The 23,854-nt window shown below is 36.0% G+C and overlaps 1 protein-coding gene across 1 annotated transcript in view; it reads left to right on the top strand.

Moving 5' to 3' along the window:
- LOC123308623 (focal adhesion kinase 1-like) overlaps positions 1–23,854 on the top strand; it is a 70,566-nt gene that overhangs the window by 31,584 nt on the left and 15,128 nt on the right. Inside the window, exons 3-5 of the mRNA XM_044891371.1 lie at positions 12,275–12,401; positions 15,358–15,516; positions 15,581–15,748. Of these exons, the coding sequence (XP_044747306.1) occupies positions 12,275–12,401; positions 15,358–15,516; positions 15,581–15,748 (454 nt within the window). The remainder of the gene's footprint in view (positions 1–12,274; positions 12,402–15,357; positions 15,517–15,580; positions 15,749–23,854) is intronic.

The following is a 23,854-nucleotide window of genomic DNA, read 5'->3' as shown; positions in this document are numbered from 1 at the left end:
CTCAAATTAACGGTTTTCACTGGTGCATCCTCTCATCATATGTCGGTAATTGGGCCTCGTTCATTTTTAAGGGGTCTGTTTGCAATCATTCCGTTTTTATTTATATAATTCGCCTGAAGGAAGACAAAGATTTAGGCTGGAAACATCGATGGTAAAACATTGGTCTAGGGGCTAGACCACCATATTCGTTAAACATAGGATAGATTTTGTGTTGAACTTTGAATGTTGGGCTGAAAATGGCTTCATTCCTATTTCACATTTTGTCACATAATTCGAAATACAATCGATATTATTTATGTTAATACACAACGTCAAAAGTCTTGGAACCCCTATATATAAAATTATACTTATTGTGGTGAAAAATAACGTTCAGGAACAAAATGACGATAAACCTATGTCGATCGAGAGCACTTGCTCTATTATCAATTTTTTTACTAATATCGGCATTGATATATTTTTTCTGAAAGTTACTTCAGCCAGAAAATTTTAGGTATCTCGAGGTGATCATATTTTTCACCATACTCCAAGTTAAACTTGATTACATTTATCAATTTTTTTGAAGTGTACCTAACGCTGAATGAAAGCGTAGGAAAATTCAAATGAAATTTCACCATTGAGAGCACATAGCTTTGTACATGAGTTTTGCTTTTTCGTTTGAATTACCTTCCATTCTTTCACATGACATTCTGACGTCTCCTACTACTAAAAATTTTGTGTTCAGTAGGGCGAATAAATAAATGCATTGAAGTTGAAGTTTACCATTTTCAAGATTTAGGTGTTATTGAGACCTATTCAGTGTCTTTCAATTGTTAAAACATCAATTTGATACCTTTCCCTGTTTTTTTCGCTGATTTTATTCATAGATAAAAAAATTACAGGGCCATGTGTGCCGAATCTGAAGAAAAATTTCATGCAATTTATTTGTTGCCGTAGAATATGAAACTGCAATGAAAAACTAGAATTCGTATTTGAAAGTTCAAACCCACAAAATTTTCATTTGAAACATTTTTGCGTAGGATGTTTTTGAGGTATTCGACACTCAACTTAAAGATCCGATATACAGGTTGTATTTGAAGGTGTGGTTTTTTTTTTCAACAGAAGGTAGAACTGGTCAAAATGAAGCGTTTCACCGAAAATCGCCTATACAAAACTTTCAAAATGACAAAGTTGAAAAAAAAATTGAAAATGATTACTGAAATTGATCCTTATACTACCCTAGATCGTTTGTTAGCTGAATTATCGCAAAGCAGTGGGAAAAAACTTATCTCCTGATTCGACCATGCGGTTTCGTTTAGTATTGGATCGTTCGATATTTAATTAGTAATGAAAATGGAAACTTAGGATTGCCGAATTGTTCTCATTATTTTTTAATAACTTACACGATTTTAAGAAATGGCTCATTTCGATACCAACTGATAAAAGAGACTTGGGACACAAGTGTGAAAATAGAATAATACTTCAAAATCTCACCAATAAAATTCGTCTAAACTATTCACGAATTTTTTTCACAATGGGCATCACAATCTCCTTGCTCGAATATTCCAACAAACCTCGTAAGAATGGGATAAAATACGGAAACATCATAGCACTCTTTCAACGTAACTGATATAAGCACTTTCAAGAAACTGCCTCGATTTTCTACATTTTTTTTACCCTAAATTGCACGATGCAACAATTATGATTCTCTCAAAAGTGACCTGATGCATATAATCCGATGAACTTGGTACTGAACCATTCATTGACCAGCCATATGTTTATGTTTTGTTTCGTTTTTGCGATGCCGGAGGCACCTTCTACAGTCCCGTACTTGAAATGAAATTTTGACGAATTTCTAGGGGTTGTAACTCAGCCATCTTGGATATTTTATATGGACAATTTTTGGTTCAACGACTTATTTTGATAAGCTCTACCTTCTGTCAAAAAAAAAGCCTCACCTTTGAAAGACACCTTGTATATAAGTACCTACTATGTATGTTCTATGTAATTATTACTGATTATGTGCCATGTTTGCGTGAATTTGTGACTGACTGCATCAGTTTTCCTGTCGGTTTTACTTGATTCCATGATTTGTGAGTATTTTTTTTTTATTTTATTAGTACTAATGAAAATCAGTGTTACATATTACATTGATTTTTTGAACACCTTTACCTCAAAAATTAAATACGGAGAACTTGTTATTAGATAACACTATTTCTCCCGTAAACTCTCAATGTATTGTACTCGGCTATGCCTTAGATAACGATTCCAAACGTGACAATTGCTGGAAATGAATAAAATATCCATGTTCGATAGAAACGGAAGACGGTCTTCGCGAGTTCACTGCTCGCCTCCATAATAATCCAAAACATACGCGGTCGCATTATTATTAGACCCCGGTAAATTTGGAAGCGTCAGCTTGATCTTTGGCCAAGAAAAAACCAATGAACTTGACGAAATAAAAATGCGGCCGGCGTTGAGAATCGTGCTCTTAAAGCTCTCGACATCATCGAAGCGTCTCGATTAGTAATTATTTATGAATCATGATGATTTAATGGCCGAGATGTGTTTGTAGCGGGAATTCTGCTAGTGAAATAAAACACCGGATGGATAATCACAAGTGTCATTCAGGATTACGTAGTCGGTTCATTCAATCTAATGGGCAGGTATTGAAGCATGGCTGAAGTGAACTCTCGATCATTTCCACCAGGCTTTGTTGAAAAGTACAGACGAGGTCTGCCGCACTACGATCCTATCCTTCTAATTTTATAGAAATTTCCTGCATGCGTATACTCTACATTTTCATACATCAACGGGTTGCAGTAAACTTTGATTTACTGATCGACGATTTTACAGTAATGTGGTTTCCAAAAGTAAATCAAAGCTGGTTTCATAATCAAACCTAAAGTCCCTTCAATTATAAAGCTTCCATTTACCCTACTAAAAATGACAGTAATGGCCGGTTTCATAATAAAACCTAAAGTCGCTTTAATTTTAAAGCTTCCTTTAATCCTTCTGAAAATTACAGTAAAGGAAGCTTTAAGCTTGAAGTGACTTTAAATTTGATTATGAAACTGGACGTAAAACTTCTTATCTTCCTCGAATCATTTGAAAAGTATCGAATGAAAATATTTAAATGGACAAAAAATATTATAATTGCTGTAAAATTATATTTACGAAGCTCATATCCATTTATTCAACGAAAACAGGTCGAAGTGGCTCAATCAAGCTCTTATATTCCCCAATTCACCAATAGGACCTAAACAAGCCTCTATCAATTCATTCATTCATTCATTCATTGCTGTTTCCTTAGCTTTAGGCAAGATAATTCTACCTTTAATTTGAATTAATTTTCATCCAACAATTTTATGTTGGGTTACTGCAATATTAGGAAAAACCTAGAAAGAAACCACTTTAATAGTGGGTTTACGGAGCGTTCTAAGAAAGGCACTTCTTCTACGTGCGGTGCCCCACTGGGCTGAATTGAGGCCTCGTGACCCATTGTTCGTTCGCTTGTAGTTGGAGACACTCAAACTCTGTGACATGCTGATAGAAACGCCACAAGTCGACAGAGAGGATTCCCTCTCACCAGAGGAGTTATGGGTGTTGTGTTTCCTAGGTGTGTCATCCTTAAGTCTTCAAGATTGATACAGAAGAACAGAATGTGTGCAACCGTTTCATCCATGCTCCTGCACCAGCGGCACAAGGAACAGCTAGTCAGTCCCATTCTATTTAAGTGTTTACTATAAGAATGGCCAGTCAATGCTCCAGTCAGTGGACTCAGTTGTTTCCTCTCAAGAGCTAAGAGTTTTTCGACCTCAGGCACAGAGGATGGTCTCTCAATGAGAAGCCTCGAATGTCTGAGACCACTTCTCGTGCTCCATTCAGAGGAAAATTTCCCGTCTAGCCATCTATTAAAGAAGTTCTTGACAGATGTACGACTGATAGGCAGCGCCGGTCCCGGACCAGCAAAAGCTGAGCAGGCTCCCCGCTTTGCAAGTATGTCTGCCTTCTCGTTTCCTGGAAGTCCTGCGTGCGCCAGGCACCAGATAACTCTCACAATGTTATCAGAGCCTAGCTCCCGCAGAGCCTCCCTGCATTCCTCTACTAGGTGTGAGTTAACCCTTTCCTCAGAAAGAGATTTCAGGGTTTCCTGACTGTCACAACAAATATAGATGTGTTTGCCGGAGTACCCTCTGCAGATATTCTCCAGTGTGCAGGCCAAAACAGCTTACAGTTCAGCCTGCACTATGGAACAAGCCTTCCCTAGGGGGATGGATATATTTAAACGGGGTCCCACAATTCCCTCTCCAGTCCCTATGACCATCCTAGAGCCATCGGTGAGCCAAGTGGGACCTTCAGGCTCAAGAAGCCTATTTGGTGTAGACCATAGGACCGTGTCAGGGACAATTACCCTATAGGGTTCGGCAAAGTAGAAGCTGGTGCCCTCTTTTTCCATTTCTACAGGTGTTGTCTAACTGTGTGATATCATGAATATCCTCAAACCGATTTCGTTATTTGAAGCCTAATGGGGCGCCAACTTAGCCCTAACTAGATTGAAATTATTAGGTCTAGTGCCACTCAGTGAACAACACAATGACTCTACAATTTATCCATGGACAACATAAAATGAAAATCACAAGTGAAAAAGAACAATTTCAACCATAACGTAAGTGGACGAAATACTATGTATGTTCATAAGAACTATTCTTTAAACGACCGAAAGAACCATACTCTCTCGAGTTTCATACCACAGTAAGGAAACACTCTGTATATTGTGGTGTCTGGAAGAATATGTAGTTATATTTCTTTATATGAAAAAATCAAAGAATGTTTGATTTAAATCACGATTTTAATCGAAAAATCAGCTGATTCAAGTTACGATTCAAATGGTGATTCAATTCTGACCAATCTTCAAAACATGTAGGTATCTCTTTCTTCACTATCATCGCAGATACGCAAAACCTGACTGCAACTCTTGGTTGAATTGGCCTCCACCAATCTAAAATAGTTTTTTATGTACCAAGAACGAAAAACTGTCTATTATAATCGAGCCTGCAAATTGATAGCCGTGGCGCAGCCGAAACAATTTTTCAACAAATTTTCAATTTCAGTTTCCCGAAAACAAGCCGGCAATACGCGATTAGCCTAGGCAGACCTTGATGTACCGATAGTTCGAACTTTGCATAAAACCTGAAATCATTTTCATAATAGGTACTTCGTTTTTTAACGCTGAACAGATGGTGAACAGGTTCTCAAAAAGATCCCCTACAATGGAAATGTCGAATTTGAATACTCAATCTTGTTTGTTGTACTTATACATAGACTCTTACTAAAAAGGTCACAGCAAAGACCTTTTGCAGCATTCCTAAGAACTGAGAAAAAACCAACAATTCAACACTAATAAGTAGGTAATGAAGTTATGAAAGCGATACAACAGTCCCAGGAATTATGACTATAAAAAGTCAACTCTAGATTGAGGACCCAATTGTGATTTGATACAGCAAAAGGAGTGAAAAAAACTTAATATGAAACAGAATACCGGTTGTACTATCAAATACAACCGACTTGAAATATAGTCCGTAGTAAACAACACCGGATTATATGGTTGAGCAAGAGCAGTTAACAGCCTGATACATCTTTTGGCAACATAATGTTGTAAATAACTCATCGTAGTAAACGCTCTTTGGCAACAGAATCGTAAATAAATTGAATAAGGTTGAATGTACATATGTGACAATTCGGGATTTTCCCGTTATATTGAGACCAGTGTCGTCGGAAGCCAAGGCACTAATCCCGAAATATCGATTGGGCCGATATAACGTATTTTACAATACGTTCCTGAGGTTCCCTGGATGCATATTGCAGCTCAGTAATGTTGCAAAAGATGCGCTCTGAGCTGAGTTGCTGAGTATGCTCTGACCTGAGCAAAATCAGGTATAATATGAATAAAGAGGTGCTCCCTATTAGTCCGCCACTGATCTAATTGATGATAACACTGCAATTTGTTAGGGTCTTTCGACAGAACATTTGGCTTGTCGAGTTTTTTCATTCTTGTTTTTTGCGAACTTTTCAAACCTAGTATGAAAATAATTGTGTCAAAAATTAGTCCGCTTAATAACTGTTTTGAATTACACCACACTGAATGACATTTCTAAGGATGCTTATGAAACTACAAATTGAATTACACGATTTTCACTTGAATGAATTATTTAACTACCTCGTTTAACATCGTTTCAGTGGAAATCTTGTAATTCAGTTTTTGGTGTCATTATGGATTTTCATCAAATATCGGCCACAAGCATCAATTCAACTTTATTAGAGTTCTCACAACCTTTAAATATATGACGATATGTTTGATTTTGTCTAAAATTATCGTGCATAATAATGACGATTATAGAAGATATACGTTTCAGAAATCAATTCTGTTCATAGAAACGATCTGAATTTGGGTTTCCAAAAGGGCCATTTTATATCGAGTACCTGCATGAAAACTTCAAAATCATCGACTTCTTACAATAGAATATGATAAATAATTAAATATAATGAATAATTAACATATATTCGCGATAATAATGAATGATGATATACCCTGTAGTGTACAGGGTGGCAATTTGTTGTCTACTGGAGGGATCTCGAGAACTATAAGAGCTAGCAGGAAATGGATGATACATTACTGAGCTCTTTGTCAGAGAAACAAAGAATGCTGAAAACCAGACAAAAAAGTTATGAGAACTTTTCGAAAATGTCAAAATCTCAATTTTTGCTAATAACACAAAAACGAAGAATCGTAGAAGGCTAAGGTTTCCACGAGGGTTTTCATCATTCTTTGTTTCTCTGAAAAAGAGTTCGGAAATGTGTCATCTGTTTTCTTCTAGCTCTTATGGTTCTCGAGATCCCCTCAGTAGACAACAAATTTTGCCCACCCTGTACATACAGGAATTGGATGACAGAAAACGAATTCATTGAGTTATTTCAGCAGTTCAATGACATTATGCAAGTCCCGAATACTCTTGTAAACAATGATCAGTGAACAAAAATAGTTCTACCAGAAAGAACTTTTTTCAATGGACTAATGACCTAAGACTTTTTGCCAAACAAAGAGAAAATTCATTCACGTTTGCAACAAAGAGAAAATTCCAGTTACGTTGACAAAATACTTTTACCAATTAACGTCGCCAACGTTCTGTTACGTTGTCCAGGAGGTTTTCTGTCACAGTTAATTGAAAATCTCTTTGATGTAAGGATGCTGACACTCACATTCTGATTCCCCATATTTGAATGACGAATATTTTCACAATGAGAATTCCTTTTCGCCGACCACCCAACGTTGAGGCTTTGGATGACGGCCAAGTAATTAATGAAAAAATCCAATTATATATCTGGAAATTTCTCAGTCCAAAGAGAAATATTCTCAAGTTACGATAATGAACTTTGAACAATAGTTTTTGTCCTTGTTCAAATTCATAATAAATATGTTTCTATCAAAACAAGGGAGCTTCGGAGAGACGTGGATGCACTATTATACTGTATGATTCAAACATCTCAGTTATTCATCAATTCAGTCAAAGATTTTCTTTTCCATAACCAGGGTTAGTGAAAAATAGATATTCTGAAATATCTAATTTGGAATTGGGCAACATTCGATGGGATTGAATGGCAGCTCTGTAACCGTAAGAGCTAGGGTAAAATAGATGGCACGTTTTTGAGTTCGATTTTCAAAAGATGGATAATGTCCAAAACCCATCTTCTTTTGTTTGCAAGTTATAAGTGAACACTCATTTTTCAGCTCTTTGAGTTGGTACCTCTATTTCGTAGTTATATCGAAAAACAAATGTAACATCCTAGAGACACTTTTTCAGGTAGATTGCAGTTGAGTAGTCAATTTTTTTCAGTTGCCACTTCAATGATATAATAGTAAGTTTTTTTTAATATAAATCTCATGTTTTTTGTACATATTCCAGTCACCATTTTTTTTATTTTTTTATTCAGAATATTATATGATATATATCGTGTCTCTTATTGTTCTTCCAACTCAAAACTCGATCAAGTTGGCCCTATAACTTTTCGTAAAAGAAATGGATAGAGAGATCTTTTGTTGGTGAGGATGATTTGGCCATTATGGTTTTCATCAGACTTTTTTTCATTATGGTGATGAAATGGTAACTCACATTATTCGAATTTTTATACGCTTTACATATTTTAAGGTCAATGACTTACACTCTAGTAGTCATACTGTACTTTGACCAATCCATTGATCAAATTGAACAGACGAATTTACGATTCCGAACTTGTGAACAATGTTCCAGAAAATTGCGATATTCATTCTCGTCCATATTCTTCGTCCCCATATTCTCCAAATATTGAAATATTTTTTTTAAACTGTCCAAATACCTGAATAAGTGTTTTAATATGTTCCAGAAAATGTTTTAAATGGTTTTCTAAGACTTTATATTATTACTGGGTTATTATTCAGAAAATGAGTTGAGGAATGGGATTTTTCAAAGGTTAACTGCATCGCATTGTGCCCAAAAGATGAAATTCCCAACTGATATTTGAAAATATTGAAAGAATAAGTTTAAAATACTAAGACTTTCTAACATGATCTGTGATTGGAATATGGCATAGGGTGTTTATTAGTATGAACCAAGTTGAAGAAGATAGCAAAAGCCGAGAAAAAGCCTTTTTGTCACATTTACTAATCATTATTTATCGTTAGGACAGATTTACGATTCACCAAAATCCATAACGACCCTAACAATTAATTCCTTAAAATCACATTACGTTTACGCTGTAAACGATCTTTGTCGGTAAATCTAGTATGCGTGAACAAAGGCTTTCGCACAATTTAACAAACGCCCTTCCGTTATAGTAGACAACCTCACAAGGCTATATAATGTAGGAATGCTTGTATAAAGTTACATATTATTCAATTCAAACGATGACGTGTTACATGAATAACGTTTATGGTTTGTTTTCGTGTACAGTTACAGACACTAGCGTTTAGTACTTTTTAATTGGCAATTCTCGTTGTACATCAAACGCTATTTCAAACGAGTAGAAGTCAATTTCGCGCCGCGTTAATTGAAGTCCAGTTTTCCCAGCCAGGCTCAGGGGTCATCTCGTAGTACGAAATTCAGTAGACAGATTAGTTATTAACTCGTAGAAACCCAGAGCAAAAATCGTAGGAATGAAGGTAAATGTGAAAGTCTAGGCTTCTTCAATTATACTGGAAGCAAAACCATTATTCTGGGTGACTTGTTCCGACCACACAGGTCTATGTCAAACCAAAGTCATCTACTACATATACTCCATTCACATTTATTTTAGCAGTCGATTGGCCATGAAATAACTTTCTCAAGTTTTTGTAACTACAACGGGGTAAGGTTGGCACTCATGAAATGTCGTTAATGGCATAACGCCGTTGCCACAACTAATATCAATTTTTATAACGAAAATGCCGAAAGTGATTGAAAAAAGAGACAGGGTTTCAGGAAGTGCTATTTAGAATTCAGGTCCGCTCATTCAAATAGCTATATCCTGATCAGAGACAAACTTTTTTTTGTCTCTGTCCTGATGTTCTGAAATCCAAAATGCGTCAGACGGTAGCGAACATATTCAATGTAAGAGAATTTATATAATGTTTCATCTGAATGTAAACGACTTATATTTCAGCTGAATATTTCCTCAATAAGAAAGATTGTGAATGAAGAGGATGACAAAGGATTTCCTTTCATTGGGAGACCCAAAAAATTGCGGCATTTGAGAATTTTATGTTTGCGTGAATAAATGCGAAAAGTTTACTACAGGATTTTCGATGAATGTCATCACTCATCGTAGAATAAGTTCCCAAAAATTGATTTTTCTATTTTTCATTTGACTTGTGTCCTATATATTGTAAATGTCTCAAGTTATCAGTAAATACCTAATTATTATATCAATGTATTAAGATTAACAGTCACAAATACGCACCAGTTGTCCTGTAAATTGTTTATTCATGAAAAATTTTTGTTCAAAGGTGACGTGCATCTTGACTTGAAACTTCCTTTAATTCCTTTTACTTATATTGATGAATGATATATTTTTGTTGAAGAATTTAACATTCTTGTAATTATCTGTTAATTCCTTCGGGAGATAACAATTCCCAACCACTGCATCATATGCATTTCATTTTCGGGTTAATATTTTTGAAATCTACAACTGAAATAAGGTATTCAAACTTTAGCCAAAGAAGATAACGAACATTAACTTTCCTCAAGCTAGTGCATATTATGATATTATACTGATCTCCATTATTTTCCATGCAAATAACTGGATTTGGTATGCCTTCAATCAGTTTGTATAAACTTTAATTATGTTCGTCACATATTTTCCGAAAAGATTCGACATTGTGATAAAATACGTAATAACAGAAACTTTTACGTAGAACGGGCAACATAGCGTTGATTTAAAACCCAAAAATATTTTGACAAGCGTCATAACCCCACATTTTCGTACTATAGGGTACTCTAACGATTTGTCAAAATCAGCTGATTGTTCGTTACCGTGGGGCACACAAAGCTTTTTATTATCACTATAAAGATGTTTTTCTGAGGAAGTTATAGTCTTATAACTCTAATCTAACGTCGGGAAGGAAATGTTTTCCAAAAACATGCGCAAAACACAATACTCGACGAAAACAGCATGCGAATTAATGGAGGGAAAAGCTTGTGTGCCCCACGACAGCGAATGCTTAGTTGATTTTGACAAATCGTAAGAGTTCCCTATAGAGAGTGAAATGTGTCAAATTTCCATGGCCAACAGAGTGCTAAAATAAAAGTGAATGGTGTATATATGATATCAGCCGCAGGTGTCAAGAAGATCAATGAAATGAAATGATACAAAAAATTTGCTTATTGTTTCTTATATTTTGGCACCTGTAGCAAAACTTTTCCTTCAATTTCCCTAAACAATTCACCTTTCAATTCATTCTCAGGTCTAGGTTATTATCAATGCCTTCCTCTAAATCAACTGTACATAGTGTTCTCATCTCTATAGCATTATAATATCAAATACAAACATCAACCAGATACGATTATGATTATAACGTTGTAATACTCAAATAAACTCTCAGTTTTCCCAGCATCAGGTCTGTGATAAACCAATACCTGTGTAAATTAACGGGAGCGGTTTGAAATTGTTCGGAATTTCGACTCATTTACATATTTTCTCGTGAACGATACCGGTAGATACTAACTGAATTCGAATCGATCTGTGTATTAGAAGTTTGTGTTGATGCATCGCAGAACCAGAATGTGCCCCAAATTCTCCAAATCTAATTATGCTAAATTCATTATCTAGGAGAGTGGAACATTGGAGGTATTTTCGACTGAATTTCCTAATTAGTCCTCATTTAGTATAATCTCAATCAATCAATCCTGTATATTTACATACTATACCTAATTATTATCTTTGTGATGAAATATTCATATGGAATTTTTTTCTTGGCAATCTCTGGACGTGACCGTTTGTTTATTGAAATTAATCTCTTTTATCATTATATCAATCTGCCAAGAATCTAAAATCGCAAGAACGAGTTATTTTTTTCAACTCATACATACTTTATGATGGAGTCGCATGTCTGTACACTATAATCTCAAAAACTATCCTACAAAATTAATGCCCTTTCATTTAACCATCATTATTTTTTGTATACAACGTGTCATAGGTGTACATCTACCTGAAGGTTTTCCTCTATTAAGCAAGTCTGTATTATTTAAGGAGGGACAAAAACTTTCTGGACAATCTGATTCCACTATACGCTTATAAACAGAAATGAAGTGTTCATTTATAATTTTTCACTAAAATTCAGTGATATCTATTTAACTTTGTATTTTTAACTACCTTCTATTAGGTACTACACGAAAATTATCTGAAAGTAGATTCTGTTTTCTAATGCTCCATTCGGTGTTAAATATAAAGATCTTGGGAACCATTTAATGCATCAAAAGTTGCATGGAAATCAAGCTTCATTCAAACAAATAGGAGGTTATGATCAGCAATAAAGAGCTATCTGTATCTAGAGCTTATAATGTATTTAAATAAAATGTAAAATATTCCCTGAATCTGTCCTAACTAGAACATGTACCTATGTATATTCTATGCTGTATCTACATTCCAGCGATGATAAACTGGATTAAAAATACATAATACCACTCTCACCTCGAAGTAGAAAAAAATTTCCCCGACCGATTATCGGTGACAAATGATGATAGAATGATTGATAGAACTCTCTATTCATTGAGAATTTTTGTTTCAGTGATGTATCCCCAACAACCCCCGTGAGTCATGGCTCACCCGTAAGGTGTGTCGCTCCAAGGAATAACATGGATAGCCCAAAGAAGTCACCGCAGAGCCCTGCCTCCTCGGATAAGGCCACAGTGAAGGTAAATTATTATTTCAGTTTACATAAATTTTAACTGTATTTTTCATGTGAAGAAACCGAATTATGACAGCTCAAAACTACCAACAGATAGTTTCAGTTACTGTAGAGCTGCGCATGAAAATATGTCTTCATTTCGATAACCACCAAATTATTAGCATGCGAGATACTTTAACATGGTGAGAATCCTATCCCTTAAGGAGACGATCCATGCTATAACGAAGTTGACCGTCCAATAATTGTAATGCATTAAAGATGCTTCGTAGTGGAGCACGAAGAGTACCTTTTGATGATCCGCAGCTTATCTCGTCAAGATTAGACTTGTAGTACCAGCTGGGATTAACTTTTTTCATCCTTCAAAACTTTGATCCAAGATAGGCGTGGAGACTTTTTGGGATGTATGAAAGCAGAATCAGTGACAGCAATGACATCGAAGCCAACACCAGGTTGCACAGACAGCTTGTAGAAGGAAATTTAGGGAAAGTTGAATGAACATATACCGAATAGCTAAAGCTGAACAGAGTGTTTCAAAATCACGACCTGTTTACAGCTGCTGTACACAATGCAGTAGTCCTCTCAACGCTTCTTTACGGAAGCGAAAGCTGAACGCCCTACAGGCGATATACTGAACAGCTTGAACAAAAGCAACAACGTCATCTAAAACAAATAATGCACATCAGATGGTTCCACAAAGTTTCAAATGCAGAAGTCTTGCAGCGCGCGAGTTGTATAACAATTGAGACTCAAGTAACGAGGGACCGACTCAGTTGGAGCTGCCACATTCTGAGACAAACGACTCCCCAAAATAGCTCTGTATGGCGAATTCACAGAGGGAGCTCGGAAACTAGGAGGCCAGTATAACCGGTTTAAGAATATTCTGCATCAATCCCTGAAATCAGTTAATGCCATTCATAACTGGGAACAACTAGCGTTAGACAGATCACAGTGGAGATCTTTGGTCCTCAGTTTTAATGGAGACACAAGAAGAATACACCTGCGGCCAGATCTGGTTGGTGACTATCCATGCCCGGAGTGTGGAAGGATCTGTGGGTCACGGTTAGGTCTCTTTAGTCACAGGAGGACGCACAGTCACAAGTAGCCTTAAGAAATTATAAGTTTGATCGCACCGATAGTGTTGTTTTTCAGTCTTTTGGTAGATTTATTCTCGGTAACGAGATACAGCAATGAATGAATGTACCAAATAGACATATATATGGTCGAGAGGAAAGGTCTGCCAAATGAAATAATTAATGACTAATTGAGGAAAGATAATATCATAAGCCATCGCACTTGCTCTTACTAGCACTTTTGGTAGCATTTACGCGAAACCATTAAATAACAAAAAGGTAGCAGAGTACAATTCTAGGTACGAGTACGAGATGCGATCACCAACATCATAGGAATTTCCTGGACGCAATAACCATCATCCATTGTTTTTGGTACAAAATATCGCCAACATTGAAATGAGAAGAGGCGTTTAAGAAGGGAAACTGCTCGCTTTATTATTATTGAAAATGTAGGCCGTTTGGGGCTCTGAGGAGGCGCAATACTGATCTCCAGAATTTCAGTAAGCTGACTACCTAGTGATGTTGGTCGTTTATGTAAATGATGCTCAATTACCTTTCAAGCACGCTCGTCAATTTTTCGAAGCTATATACGCTTCTACGAACGAAGTGCGCCTTTTTTTCTCTAGTTGTTCCATCCAGAAGGAGTTGTACCTGCAAACCAAACCAAGATTTAACATCAATGGAATTTCCGTATGCCTAATAGGAAAATTTCTTTATATATCTGGAAAAGGCATATTTTACATATTGGGGCCAGCTTCGCCAACATCAAAAACATCAGCCAACAGCTGACAAGGATTACAAGAACTTCGCTTAAGCCCTAACAGGACATAAATTCTGATTTCTTTAATATTATATATAAATAAGACTGCGAGAGAGAAGAGCTGTAAAAAAATCTTGAACCTTCAGAAACAACCAATCGATCAAACCTTGTATTCACCGACAGCACTAGGCATCTTTTATTCCAGACCGAAGGCTCCAATCATCAAGTGGAAGATTAACGGCTGGTTTCATAATCAAACCTAAAGTCGCTTTAATTTTAAAGACTTCTTTAACGGACGGTTTCATAATCAAACCTAAAGCCGCTTCAACTTTAAAGCTTCCTTTAACCCTACTAAAAATGACAGTAAAGGAAGCTTTAAGCTTAAAGTGATTTCAAATTTGATTATGAAACTGGACGTAAGACTTTACTCACTAAAAATCAATCTTAAAGCCGTTCCCGAAGAATGCCGAATATTAAGAGGCAGAGGATGACTAAACTGCATCTTCGGAACATCCTCCACAGACGACCTCGAGTCGCTTTGAACTTGGTACTACAAGTTGATCTCATGTTGTCAATATCACTCATTATTGTGAAAATTCCAGCATCATGTGAGGAAGGACACGTAATAATAATAACGAAAGCTTTCACCAGTCCATTCTCGTTGTTATCACTCATTATATTTCAGATTAGGTATCCTTCATTTCATGACGTAAGACCCTTACAGTGCCCAATAACAAGTTGAAAAAACTATTATTTATTGATGCATATTACGTGTGTCTTTTTTTTTTTCTACGAATTTCAAATCTTCAGGGATATAATGAAACGTGATGATACCACTTTTTTTCTTGGTCAAACTGAGAGGACTTGCATGACTATCAGTGTTCGCCAGATCATAGGTGCCTCGAAAAATACCAGAAATTAGAATATTATTTTCTAAAAATTTGTGGAAATGAATCAACCATACCTAAGTTACTCAGAGGTCGAATATATTAATTTGCAATAGAATAGATTCAGTCGGTAGGAGCTACATTATGTAACAGCATGTTGCTTAGGTCGAACTAATATACGTAGAGTTCAAAAGAAGACTGTCCCTGTGAAATTGCATCCTCATCTAAACGTCTTTGGTCTTCCAGGTCTGTTTCCCGAGCGGCGGCTTCAACCTCATCAAATATGGGGATTCAATAGACATCAAAGGGATAATATCAATAGTAACTGACAGGCTATCTACGGTAGGAGAGAGATATTACAAGAAACTGTACGCGATGAGATTATGCCGGCTGTCGTCCAAAGAAGTGAGTGCTACATTTCTGAAAAAGAACTCTGACGTAAAACTGTAACCTGTTTATTCCTTTCCAGTCGTATTGGTTGCACCAGGACATGACAATGCAGCAGGTGTACGAAAAATACATCAAAAAGCACCCCAGCTCGGAGTGGAGGTACGAACTCCGGGTCAGGTATTTCCCGTCTAGTTTCCAGGATTTGTGCGAGAGGGATAATGTAACGTTCTATTTTTATTACGATCAGGTAAGTGAGGCACTCGTAAATGTGGGTGCGATAAATTCACTGAAATTTCGGTCTCCATTTTATCGCTTTAGTTGAATCGCCTTATGTGACCCTCATTCGGATTTTCGGATTTCTTTCCACTGATATGGGAGCCAAGAATTGAAAAACGTCTTAACACTTCATAAGGACATGTTCCTTCCATAGAAAAAAATCTAAATACACATAAGCTATAGCTATAATATCTTCCATAAGCATGTTAAATGGACGGGGTGCACATAGAAGATATTTGTAAATTCGAAAAATGCCCACGCAGGTCAATTCTTGTTTTAGCGGGCATCTTCTTGTTGAGTAGTTCCTTTCTTGATAATATTTAATGGCACAGGGGATCAAGTATAACAATATTCAGAAGAAAAGAAAAAAAATTCAGAAAAATACCTACTGTAGGTAAGACGTTTTTTGATGTTAAAATTATGTTCGAATTGTAGTGCTTTTTGCGTATGTGGTTATGCCGGCGTGCTAAAAATGGTTTTCTAAAATAGTATCTTCTTTTTTTCCTCTATAACGATTCCCATGAAATCTTAACATCGTTCAACGTTACTGTCTATTTCACTATTTTATTTCAAATCCGACTCCTTTTTTTTCCTATATGGAATCATTCCAGTGGAAAAATGAACAAAAGGTAATATTTCTATTCAACATTGAACTCGGTGTTTTCAGTATCTACAGACGTGATTTTGGACTATACATATTTTAGAAGTAGCCGGAGTTTTACTTAGAAAGCGATGAATATTTTTCTCAAATGGATGAAGGCATTAATTTGTATTCATAAATTAAAATAAGGGTTGAAGGGTTAAAAACCCTCTTTTTAAATCATGGGCAAAGTGAGTGTTTTGCTGAATACAAATATTCTTTTTCATTCATTATGGCTTTCATAAAATATCGTATCCTGAAATCTTGAAGAGCGATTTCTATATTTTACTTAATGAGAATAACATCGAAAAATTTCAAATTTTTGTCTAAATTGTTAAAAAAAGAAAGAAGATATAAAACAGTTCAAAATGGAATGTCATATACTTCCGATATTCTATTTACACAAGAGGAAGTAATACATACGATTCGGGATCAAGACGATCGACATTGGTTGCCAAATCTTTGAGCAATAGCCTGAAACATGATACAGTTGAAAAATAGAAATTACCACGCGAGTGGTAATATTAGGAATATTGAATAATTTTCAGTTATTCCTGAAGTTGTATAGACACTAAAGATCAAAAATTTTTTTCTCATAAAAACCAACTAATTTACGAAACGAAGAAACGGGGTGGCATCAAGACGTCCTTTACCTTCAATTTGAAAAAAAAAATCAAAGCTTTACATATAAAATCAAAAGAGTAAATTAGGAATTACTAAATGCCGTTTTTGAACTGAGATTCTCGAGGTATAATATTACTTCCCCTTAAGTCTAAAACAAATAGAGTTATCAAGAATTGAGAGACATCATCATAAATTTTTTGTCAAGAAGCTAGTACAGGGTAGGCAAAATTCGTTGTCTACTGAGGGTATCACGAGAACTAGAGCAGCTAGAAGAAATCTGATGACATATTTCCGATCTCTTTTTCTGAGAAACAAAGAATGGTGAAAAGAGTAGCCTACAACAATTATTCGTTTTTGAGTTATTAGCAGAAAATTAGATTTTGACGATTTCGAAAACTTTTCATAACTTTTTTGTATTTGATGTTACAGATCTGAAACTTGAACCTTCCACAGGCACTTTTTTACGTAGAATCCACTGACGAAGTCAAAATATTTTTTCACTTCGATCATAAGGCGAACTTTCGTTTAAATGCAAATTTTTATTGAATTTGTAATTTTCGAATTGGAAAAAAATCTTTGGTCAGTAGATTCTACGTATGAGAAGGTTCAAAATTCAGATCTGTAACTTCAAAAAAAAATTATGGAAACTTCTCGAAATCGTCAAAATCTAAATTTTTATTTATAAGTCAGGAAAAAGAGCTCGAGAATGTGTCATCCGTTTTCTTCTGGCTGCTATAGTTCTCGAGATCTCCTCAGTAGACAACGAATTTTGGCCACCCTGTACCTACTTATAGCTTGGAGTGGTGAACATCGAAGTTGTCACCACACTGGAATCAAACGAGTGAAAGGGCTTAGGCTTAGACGTATATACAGAGTGTGGTATTCAGAAGGATGCTTGTCCAGTAGCGATAAAATGAAACAAACGTTACAAAAATGCCGTGACATTTCAACTTCAGAATCAAGGGAAACAATCTCTTTGGACAATTTGATGGAATATGTATCGAGCAGTGCATCATGGTGAACTTAATATGTCCTCTTCGACTAAGGTTTATTTAACCTTATTATTCAGTAGGTACACATACACAATCCTCTATCTGTTGAAAGATTCGATTTGAGTTGAGCAACACTCAAATCATCTAGCAATCTCGAAGTAATCATTCGTAGGTTGGGCTGGATCAACGAAAAAATGGAATCCAATAACGTAGCATGAAATATTTCGCAATGATCGGCGTATTTTCATATTTTTACCATCTCGAAACGAATACAATCAAGCTTCTACCTCACAAAGGTACACAATTATCCCGACTGTGACATTTATTATCTGATTTATTCATTCTTTATTTCATTAGTTCCAGGTAGAATTATAATCTATTCATTTTTAATTGAAGCGGTTGCAACAAATTGCTGGATTAATGACTTTCTCGACGCGTGTTTCGTAATTCAGTTTTCTTCCTATTTTGGTATCGATCGTCGACCTTGTACATTTGACATGTTTATAAATAATGTTGTTATTATTGTGGATTCGAACTGGCCTGGCTCTTCGGCTGCATTATTCTGTGCCGCATTCCATCCAGGCAAGTTTGCAGCAGTCCAAGGACTATGTAGTAGGCGTTTTTCGAGATATTTCCATCGCAACTTTAAATGAATGCGGTGGTCTTTTCTCTCATGAAAAAGACTTCTCAGAAGGGAAAAGGTCTGATTCACCCTCCGTAGCTTTACAACCCTTCGTCGCAAAGATTTTCCTTCATCCATCTCTGTCTAGCTTTATTTCCTGCTAATTTTCAACTCCCATGCTTCATTGCTACATCACTCCTCTAACTTCAAACAGTTCCCCTTTATTTTGAATGTGCTACCCCCTCTCGTAGACACACAGCCCAAAAACCATTCACTACCCTTTGTAGATTTTTGATTTAAGGGGGTTTGCACTGCTCTGCTACCATTAGATTCTTTATTGTGCCCCCATCAAGGCTGTTGTCGCCATTATGTAGTCTACAGCTTCCCCTCCAGTTCTAGAGTTTTCATCTTCTAATGAACTCCCTCTTCAAAGAGGTTACTTCCTCAAATCTGCAAGTTTCTTATCCAAAGCATTTTTTGGGTTGCCTATCAATGCGCAGCATTCCGTCACCAGGTGATTTAAAATCTGCTTCCCACAGAATGTGCCCCCTCAGTTTCCGCTAAAACTATCCTCAAGGTGCTTCCTGAGGCTGCAAAGCCCTAAAAGGAATCTGATGAGGATGCGTAGCATATTGATCAAGATACTTCTAAGATCTCGCAGTATTAAAGTTTCACTATCACTTCGTGAAGTGTAACTTCTTACGGTGAAAATGAGTTCAAGTTGAGGGTAGAGTTAGGTAATTTCTAACACTAAAGAACACTTAACCTGGGTTTATCCAGGTTTGAGATCTAAGAAAAGAGCGATATAATAATTAGGAGATGCCAAACATGTAATCGCCTTCTGGAATTTGATTCGTCACTTTCTTTTAGATTTTGGGAGGCCAGCATCCTCCCTGGAACAGAGGTTCATGTGAACTTGGGGGTAATGGGCATTAGTTTGTCTCTCAATATAGATTCAATATGGGATAGATAAGTACTACACTACAATCGGTACGATCTATAGCTTTTCAAGTTCAAATTGACTCTAATCAAAATCAATATGACATTAGTCAAAATCAAATTGACAATAAATTCAAGTTCTTGTTCCCTGTCTTCCCTTCCAAGAATTATGAGTTTTTCTGGTTGCAACACTTCAAAAGTATTACTAAGTGTATTCGGAGTCTATCAAATCTTTGCATAGTTTGCGAAATGAAATAAATAATACCCAAACAACTGTGAACGGTAAGAAACGTTCATTCTGAAACAGAATGAAGGTCTGAAATCGTCTCTTTTTATGATAAATCATTGAAAAAATGCACGCTTGTGGTTATCTTCCGTTTCTGTTTTGTGAATGAAACGAAATGGTAAAATCCAGAATTTGGAGAGATTATTGGTAAAAAACGGTTGTTAATTGTGCAAAATTGATCGTTCGTATCCAAAGATCAATTCCATCTGCATTGGATATGGAAGATAAAATTTTTTGAGAAAATTCGTTATTCTCCAATGGTTATTGGCTATTTCTTTATTTAAAGTGTACCTATATAATTCAATGAAATTTTTTCATTGAATACATTTTATTCCAATAAAGAATTCAAATTCAGAATTGCCAATTTCATTTTGTTAATTGTCAATTTGCAATTGACTAATGCCAGATTGAAATTTTTTATTGCCAATATGCTTCAGATTAATGCTAGTTTGAAATTGATGTTGTCAAGTTAATTTTGACTAATGTTATTTTGATTCTGATTAGCGTCAATCTGATCAAAAACTTTAGTATATGAATATGATTCAAGGAAGTACGAAGAAGGTTAATCAGAGCGAATAAAAGAGAACATTCCACCATTAAATATTAACGTCGCTTTTCGATATAACACCAATAAAAAACTTTCCACAAAACCCCAAACGAAATTGCCAAGTGATACAATCTACAAGATTAGTTAGAAGAACTGCTAGTGTACAAGGTGAGTCTTTGACTCCTACAAATATTTCAACATAGATTTCTGAGTTCAAAAAAACAATTTTTTCCTTTACCATTTCTTCTGAACCGGCTCAGTTTAGAAGATACAGACTGTTGAAAAACTATAAAAAAATGTAGTTTTTAGGTCTCACAAACGGTTTTATCGAATGAAATTAATTTCGGAATATAGTTTTTCCCTTATTTGATTGAGCTATTTTGAACACAGGATATCACCCACGTCTTCCAGTTTTCTCATAATGACCATTACCAAAAATTCAAAGAACCCAACTCTTGATACTGAGTTGAACGCTATCCCATGAATATTTGAACGTTTTTTAAAATAAAAGTCTTCTTCATAGTTTCTCGTATAATACGCCGTTTTCGAGTAATTTTACGTTAAAATTTGAAAAATTGTTTTTCCAGGGGTGGCACAGCTCATTATTATGAGAAATGGCTATATCTTTTCGTCATTGCCGTATTGCCGAATCGGAAAAAATGGTGAAGGAGAAAACTGTTTCTTTTGACTTCAATAATCTACTGTTAAAATATTTGTACGAGTGAAAGACTCATCCTGTATATCGCTAAGGAATTCCTGTACCATCGAACACATCTGGGAAGTGCTCCATTCTCTATATCGTGCGTATTTTTTCCTGTTCGACACGAATTCATTAACGTAGATCGTCCGCCATCCACCCACACCGCAGTAAATTCAGACATCATCTGTTCTTTCCGTACCCGATAATGTTCTGCATTATCCGTGATAAATCAAACTCTCGTTACCAGCAATTGCTATTTACAACCTCATTTTTTCATTCGATCCTTGTTCTTGGTTTATTACCTGCTACAATGTATCGTGAGAGGGATCCGTTAAGCTGGTTTCACATCGACGGGGTTGTCAACCGAGAGGTTTGTCCTAAAAATACGGAATGTTTTCCATTTAGACGTTTCCTCTTATTTGTTTTGTATTTCCATAGATATATAGACATGGACTGTGCCTTCATTCCGATAGTAAATGTAAAAAACCGAGTATTAGTGCTCTTAGGAATTAATTTTTAGTTTTCGTTTGTTTTCCGCGAGTGCCTGAAATAAAGGAGGTAGGTCCTCGTCTTTACCGTTCAGTTTCTTCATTAGACCTACACCGGTTACTTCTTTGACAATGCTGTACTGTATCGCTTTCTGTTATATTTTATCGTACTTTACCCTGTTTCGCGAGTCTGACTTTTCCCTCCGCTATCAGTCATGGTGCGTAAGCCCTTGGGGTAGAGAATAAGAGATACCGTCAGTGAAATCCCGTAGTTGCGCTAAAAATAGACCTTTTCTTCGCTATCAGTCATGGAGCGTTAGCCCTTGGGGTGGCGAGTAAAAGTCTCGAGTAGATCCGCCCCGGTTGTGTTTCTTTCATTTCTGGAGAAATACAATTAATTCCATTCCCGATACCGTATAGCAAGTCATTTCACTTCGCGAGGTCATCCTTAGTATCCATTTCGTCAGTTCTGGTTGGCGCATTTTATTGAACAACCTTTGATTTTTCACTGTACCCGGTATAAACTTTACGAAGTGCTCATGACCGGATAGAATTTCCCGAATGTATGTTTGCTGATAGATTCGCTCATACTTCATACCTACACATATCTCCGTTGTACATATAATCAGTTTCCGAAGGTGTGAATAAACTAGTACATAATTTGATTTTGACTACTTCGTTATCGCTACCACCCTAGATAACAGCGAACTCTGTCTCCGACTAGCAGCTACTCTGGTAGGTTTGCTATTCTTCCTAGTGAAAAGAATAGCTGGCGATCGAGATAAGTTTTCTCCGAGGTAACCACGTTACAAAACTCTTTTGTTGAAATTATCTTATTGAAGCCTGGTTTATTTGAATATAATGGTACTGTCTCCTTAACGTAACCACCATTTTGATCAAATTCGGCAAGGAATTCTTCATCACTGTTCGAAGAGGACGATAAAGAACTATTACTATCAAACAAATGAACTCCATAATTCGTGAAATTAATGAAAACAGAGGAATAAAAATAAATCTGCAGATTACCTGTTCAATAATTAAGGTAAGGTTAGGTTGTTATCAACAAATCCTCTTTCATGGACATGCGTCGAAAATATCCGAGATCAATTCAGTTACTGAATTTTGGTAGTTCTAGGATCGTCCTAGGATGATTCTAACAAAACCCGAACACGATGAAGTTAGTCCTAGAACAGTCCAAAAAAACCCGAACAAGAACATTCTAATGCGCAAACTCCTGACCGTTCTAGAACGGTTCTTGTTCGAACCCGAATACAGCTGGCAGCTGGAGAGAAACTGAACATCGGGCCTGCAGTTGTCTTTTTCTAAAAATTTGATTGGTCTGCACTCACCACTATGTCAATAGAAGAGAGACTGGTATTGGCCCGACGATTATTTCTCTCTTTCTTTAAAATAGCCAATTTCATGCTGGTAAACTCAGTCCATGTCTCTATGTCTATGTGTATTTCGTATTATTCCGCCTATTTTCACAGCTCAATAAACTGGTTAGCCACTTAACAGCTTCAGAAGAACACAAATTCTCTACGTATCAGTGAAAGTGAACGATCATTCCGAAAGAATTATATGGATGTGATTCAGAATGTTGATACTTAGAACATTGCAAATTCCATTATGGTATTCTATCTCAAATTTTCGAAAGGGCATATTATTTGAAGCCCTCAGTGAATACTAATGATATTTCAATCGTGATACAATGAGAGTGTAGGTTGAGCATATGGAGAAGCCTTTAAATAACCTTTATTTGTATTGGTCTCTATCTATCACCTCGTACAGTGTGTTTTATTCATTTTTCATTTTTTCTATTTTCTCAATTTACCAACTTATAGGCCTTTATATTTTTGTAATATTTTATTCGTATGTTCTTCGTCCAGAATGCTGTCAATTGAGATAATGAAGCAAGTTAAAAGTCAGGTATTATGAAATAAGTTTCGATTCGAAACAAAAAAATAAGCAGCGCACAATACACAAGATGTAGTGAAGGCATTTTTCAAGATATCAGAATAAGAATACACATGAAAAACTAACTAATTGTGATACGTATGTACAATAAAATATTATTCACATCAATTTATATCTTTTATAAATCGCCCAATTTTGTTTGATTGAAAGCGTGACGTTAAAAGAGCTCTGTGGTTTGAACAAACTCTCCCACGTTCGATAGGCATTGTTGCGAACAACTATTCAACACTTTCAGCAAAAATATCTGTTTCAGAATTCAATA

The sequence above is a fragment of the Coccinella septempunctata genome, chromosome 2 (genome assembly GCF_907165205.1).
Source record: "Coccinella septempunctata chromosome 2, icCocSept1.1, whole genome shotgun sequence".
NCBI classification, from domain to species: domain Eukaryota; kingdom Metazoa; phylum Arthropoda; class Insecta; order Coleoptera; family Coccinellidae; genus Coccinella; species Coccinella septempunctata.
This window is presented reverse-complemented; position numbering and strand designations above follow the sequence as displayed.